The following is a 6,000-nucleotide window of genomic DNA, read 5'->3' as shown; positions in this document are numbered from 1 at the left end:
AATATTGAGAGAGGAAACCCGCTGTCGCCACTTCATGGGCTACTCTTTTCGATTAGCAGCAAGGGATCTTTTATGTGCACCATCTCACAGACAGGGTAGTACATACCACGGCCTTTGATATACCAGTCGTGGTGCACTGGCTGGAAGGAGAAATAGCCCAATGGTCCCACCGACGGGGATCTATCCTAGACCGACCGCGCATCAGGCGTGCACTTTACCACTGGGCTACGTCCCGCCCCCGAACTATAATAGCGATTTCAACTGTTAAAATGTCCGTCGATCTCTCGAAGGCAGAATACTCAGGCTACGGGTTGTGTAACAAAATCTTTCCCACGACTGCCATCCATAGCACTTGTTGTACGGAAGTATTTACGATTGCTGGAGTTACAAGGCCCAGAAGCCCTGGCCTCGGAGATATCGATTGGTCGTCGTTAGACCATAACGATGTCGTAAAATGCGCGAACAATAACATACCGACAGGTTGACCGACATTTCGCCACGGGTCGTTTCACTGTCGCTATGGTGTCGTTTGCGGACTGTTAAATAACAAAGGGATTCACTGTGTCGTTACTTCATTTGCTGCATATGCTGTGTATCTTTCGCGCAGTGCCTACGCGCGAGTTTAATTTGAACAAGGTAAATTATTTAGCTGGCCAGGAAGTAAGCATGGTTGACTATCCACACGAACATAGACAAAAACGACGACCGAAATTCAATTCGCTGGAACTGGAGGCGTTGGTGGACGCTGTTAGTATTTATCAGAACACTATTTATGCCAAGTTCTGTGACTTCGAAACAAACAGTAAGAAACACACTGCGTGGGTTTCGGTCACCGCCAGTGTCAATGCGGTATCGACAGTAAGACGCAGTGTTGACGAAATTCGTCGTAAATGGCGTGACTGGTCGTCTGTGATTAAAAACAAAGAACAACGGCGAAGAAGAGCCCAAAACAATACCGAGGGAGGCAACCGTATCATCACTATGGCTCCGGTGGAGGAGAAAGTAGTCACCATAATTGGGAAGACCGCCATAGAGGGAATAAACTGTGGAACTGACAGTTCCGCAGCAGATACGTCCTGCTCAGAAAGTATGTCCCCATCTGCACATGCAGCAAGTTGCAGTAAAAACGCGTGTGTGGAAGGAATGCCAGTAGAATGTACATGGACAGTGACGAACAGGATTCCACCCACTTCTATAACGGTGATGTGTTCTGCTGACAGTCGTACTGCGGAACTTGCCGAGAGAAACAGGTCTGCGGAACTTGCCGAGAGAATCAGGTCGGCAGAACTTGCCGAGAGAAACAGGTCTGCGGAACTTGCCGAGAGAATCAGGTCGGCAGAACTTGCCGAGAGAAACAGGTCGGCGGAACTTACCGAAAGAAACAGGTCGCGCAGTAGATCATCCAGTCCCCACAACCCAGACAGAAGGTACCATTGTGATAGTTATCGGTTGTTGGGATTTTTTTATGTTAAATATATATATATATTTTTTAAACAATAATAATAATTTAAACGCAAACGTTTTGGCACCTTCCCACGCCACTGCAGAGACAAAACCTTTTTGTTTCGTTTTTAGATATTATAAACATGAATGATGATGATGATGAGATGAATGGTGAAGCCACTGTATTTTTATTTCGGTATGGGACTACTTGACAAGGCCGTGCGATCTCGGTATCACCAGGGGACTACTTGACAAAGCGGTGCGATATCGGTATCACCCGATCCCGGGGTACACGATGTTAGGTCATACACTGACACCCGTAAAATGGGTCAGTGGGTGTATGTTAAAAAGTTAGTTTGCTTTGTTTAACGACACCACTAGAGCACATTGATTTATTTATCATCGGCTATTGGATGTCAAATACTTGGTAATTTTTATATTATAATCTGAGAGGAAACCCGCTATATTTTTCCAGTAGTAGCAAGAGATCTTTTATATGCACCATCCCACAGACAGGGTAGTACATACCACGGCCTTTGTTACACCAGTTGTGGAGCACTGGCTGGAACGAGAAAAGCCCAATGGGGCCACCGACAAGGATCGATCCTAAACCGACCGCACATCAAGCGAGCGCTTTACCACTGTTCGTGCTAATCGAAAAGAGTAGCCCATGAATTGGCGACAGCGGGTTTCCACTCTATATCTGTGTCTGACGCCATATAACCGTAATTAAATGTGTTGAGTGCGTCGTTAAATAAAACATTTCCTTCCTTCCTGCCGTCGCCCAGTTAGTACCTACCAGTTTAATTTCAAAGTAATTAATAAAATACACCTTAATCGATTACAGTTTTTCACTAGGTATTTCATAAATTATAATCCTTGTATCGATTCAAATAATGTTTTTAAATAATGTCTTTTGTAACAGCAGAACGAGAGTTAAACATGCTAAAAGATCACGCACAGATTTGGCCTCGACAGAAGCATCGTCGTCACCCGATGACAGTGACCCAACCCATCAACTTGTTCAGATCGAAAGGAGTCGGCTGAAAGTGGAGCAGGAGAGACTGTTCGTGGAAAAACGTCGCCTACAACTGGAAGAGAAGAAAATTCAGTTGCTACAGACATTGGTATCTGCAATGGCAAATAGCAATGAAAGTGGGATACAAAATCATGTAAATGAATCGCCTTTTTCATTTGTGGGGTAAATGGTATTCTATTATGGATGTGAAATTGTATTCCAGTTTCTTCGTAGTAATAAATCCTTTGTGGTTAAAATGTCGCATACGCTCCTATTTCTATAGACTCAAACTTTCCACCTCTGGTGAATGACCATGTGGCACAGGTGCCCAAACACCGGAACACATCCTTCAGTCCTGCCCATCATACAACACTGAGATAAGAAACCTGGCGGTATCTTGTGGACCTCAAAGAGAAACTTTGTGGACCGGCGACGTCCCTTTGACGGACAGGAAACTTCCTGGTGGGAGCAGGACTGGAATTCTGAGCACGGCAGAAGAAGAAGTTGTTAAAATATGTTTGACAAAAACATAAGCCACAATATGTAGATGATATTTTATCAATTAACATTTGGCATAATAGTGAAATAGTTATAAATCATAAACCATTTTTATATAAACATGCCCCAAAAGGCATAATCTTCATAAAGGATTTAGTAGATGATTATGGAGAATTTTTATGAACAATTTGCAGAAACATGTCATATTAATTCAAATTTCATTAGCTATGCTTCACTAATAAATGCTGTGAAATCATTCATATCAACATTTAGTGATTTAAGGGATGATCGTTTCAAAAAAGTGAATAATCCAATTTTCCATTTTAGGTCAAGACTTGTTTTGAAAAGTAATCAGGGATGTACGGACATGTATTGCATACTCAACCATAAACGCATAATCCCAAAAGCGCAGATAAAATATAGAAAACAAGGATTTAATTTTGACTCAAGTGATTGGGAACAATACTATGAATTACCTTTCCAAAGCATTAACGATACAACTTTATTATGGTGTCAGTATCGCATCCTACATAGGAGTTTAGCAACAAACACTCTTCTATATATGATTCATTATGTAGAGTCTAATATGTGTATATTCTGTAATAACTTCCAAGAAACTCTACAACATCTATTCTATGAATGCACTCAGGTTAATACTTTATGGAAAGCTGTAGAAGACTGGGTTTTGTTAAAAACAGGAATTGTTGTCCACTTTGACATAAATATTGTTATGTTTGGTATTATCAGGGCTTCTAGAATACGGTGGCCCGATGCCCGAGGCCAGTGGTTTTTAGATTCGGGCCAGTAAAAGTTACTTTGTGAGATCCCGATGGCAAGTGATAAAAAAACAAATCTACAACGCTTGGAGTTGGCTCGTACGAAAAAAAACAAAAAACATCTACAAGTCATTTCTTTCGATTTGCTATCACATGCGATATTTTACTAACAAATAGTTGGCAACCAGTAATCTTTGACCCATTGATGACATCAGTATACCTACCGATGTAACTTTATTCAAGTTATAAAGTGTAAACACTGGAAAAAAACAACTTTATTGCTTGCCGCCATGTTCTTATTTGCACTTTTACCCAAAGATTTGTTACTCTAATGTTAATAGTAATACAGTGCAAGCGTAAAATGCGAAACGGTAACCAGTCTTTTATTAGTTTTTAAAGGTTGCATTTCACCATGTATGTTGCAAAACGGTCCAGATGTAAATTATTAATTTAATTTATAAAATATCACATAAATTGCAAAAAATAAATAAATAATAAAAATAACAAATTACACAATATCATGAAATAGGTAAACATAACAAAGTACCTATACTGAAAAATTACTAATTTTATATGTTTTGTTTTTTTTGGGTGGGTGTGGGGAGGATTTCCCATTCTTAAGTATACTACTCAAAAGAATTTAAGGGTCAGACGATATTTTCAACATTATTTTCTGAATGTCAATTATATTAGCTAGACCATAATGTCACGTATGGTATTGTTCCATTTTGACGAAAGTGGGTCTAAGCAACCCATAAATGAATTAAAATCCACTGTCATTGACACTGTCGACTAGTTCTAATGGCGAAAACATGCTTACATTTGCACGTAAATTAGGGCGAAAGCGAAAGGTCTGCTAAGTGCCCATAACTTGCTTTTTCACAAAGCGCTTCATTTTCACGCTTTGCATGTGTATTCCATGTTCCCAATGCTGAATTTCCGTATAATTGGAGCTTGCGTTCGTGTACGGTGCACACTCCAAATTCGACAATGGTACGACGTCAACTGACTATCGAAGATCGACGAAGGGCTATTGCTTGGCTTCAGGATGGCAATACGCAAAGAAATGTTGCTCTGAGACTTGGTGTCAGTCAGAGTGTCGTTGGCCCACTGTGGCAACAGTACCAAGCAACGAATTCTGTTCGAAATCGTCCACGTTCGGGAAGACCCCGAAGCACTACAAATAGAGAGGACCGCTACATCACCAATATGGCTCTACGTCAACGCACAACCACTGCACGCCGATTACGTGACAATCTGCGGACTGCGACTGGAACTCGAGTGTCTGATCAAACCATACGCAATCGTCTGAGAGCCAATAATCTACGCTGCCGTCGCCAGGCTGTTCGAGCACCACTCCTACCACGTCACACAACGGCCAGACGTCACTGGTGCACGCTTCATCTGCGGTGGCAACGTGTTCAGTGGGGTCGAGTGATGTTCACTGATGAGTCCAGGTTTAGTCTCCAGTTCAACGATGGTCGGGTTCGTGTCTACAGACGTCCTGGGGAGCGCTTCGCTGACGTTAACGTTAGACAACGTCATCGGTTCGGTGGTGGCAGCGTCATGGTGTGGGGCGGCATCTCTATCCACCACAGGACCCCCCTCTATGTGGTGGATGGCAATCTGAATGGAATCCGCTATCTGAATGAGATTATCCGGCCGTTGGTTCTCCCAGGCCTTCAGCAGATTGGCGGCGGGGCAGTTCTGCAGGATGACAATGCCAGACCCCACCGCGCCAGGGTGGTAACGGACTTTCTCAGACAACAAGGTATCGCCAGGATGGATTGGCCAGCATATTCGCCTGACTTGGCCCCAATAGAGAACGCCTGGGACGAATTAGGCAGGAGAGTTCGGGATAACCATGCCCCTCCGGCCAACCTTCATGATCTGGGTCAACTTCTTATGGCAGAGTGGCAGGCCATTCCCCAAGAGTTCTTCAGACGTCTGATCAACAGCATGAGGCAACGATGTGTCGAGTGTATTCGCGCCAGGGGTGGATTCACACACTATTAAACGAATGTTCTAATGTGTAAAATCCATGTTTGACAACCTTCAACTTTGACAGCATGTCATGTGACATTCTTGTATACAGTGACGTTTATTTGTGGTTTTTTGTAAATATGGAACAATAAATTAAATTTTTGGTGTAGTTTTTACATCATCAATCTAATACACTCTAAAACTGATTTGGTTATAAATTTTTGACCCTTAAATTCTTTTGAGTAGTATATACATAAATATATACTCATTCATAAGTGATAG

At 42.1% G+C, this 6,000-nt stretch overlaps 1 protein-coding gene across 2 annotated transcripts; it reads left to right on the top strand.

Moving 5' to 3' along the window:
* Window positions 1–457: 457 nt before the first annotated feature.
* On the top strand, window positions 458–3,215 carry LOC121372202 (nuclear apoptosis-inducing factor 1-like). Of its 2 annotated transcripts, none has more exons than XM_041498487.1 (2): window positions 458–1,427; window positions 2,372–3,215. In XM_041498487.1, the coding sequence occupies exons 1-2, from the start codon at window positions 586–588 to the stop codon at window positions 2,646–2,648; spliced, it is 1,119 nt and encodes a 372-aa protein (XP_041354421.1). In that variant the 5' UTR covers window positions 458–585; the 3' UTR covers window positions 2,649–3,215. The 2 variants fall into 2 exon arrangements, with proteins under 2 accessions (XP_041354421.1, XP_041354420.1); XM_041498486.1 differs by having other exon boundaries at window positions 2,369–3,215.
* The last annotated feature ends 2,785 nt before the right edge of the window (window positions 3,216–6,000 follow it).

The sequence above is a fragment of the Gigantopelta aegis genome, chromosome 4, assembly GCF_016097555.1.
Source record: "Gigantopelta aegis isolate Gae_Host chromosome 4, Gae_host_genome, whole genome shotgun sequence".
Lineage (NCBI taxonomy): Eukaryota > Metazoa > Mollusca > Gastropoda > Neomphalida > Peltospiridae > Gigantopelta > Gigantopelta aegis.
This window is presented reverse-complemented; position numbering and strand designations above follow the sequence as displayed.

What these genes read in the sequence shown, in the direction of transcription:
- LOC121372202 (XM_041498486.1), top strand. Translation starts at nt 586, where the DNA reads ATGCTGTGTATCTTTCGCGCAGTGCCTACGCGCGAGTTTAATTTGAAC. An exon ending in CCCCACAACCCAGACAGAAG is followed by an intron (nt 1,428 to 2,368) that starts GTACCATTGTGA and finishes CTTTTGTAACAG; the next exon opens with CAGAACGAGAGTTAAACATG.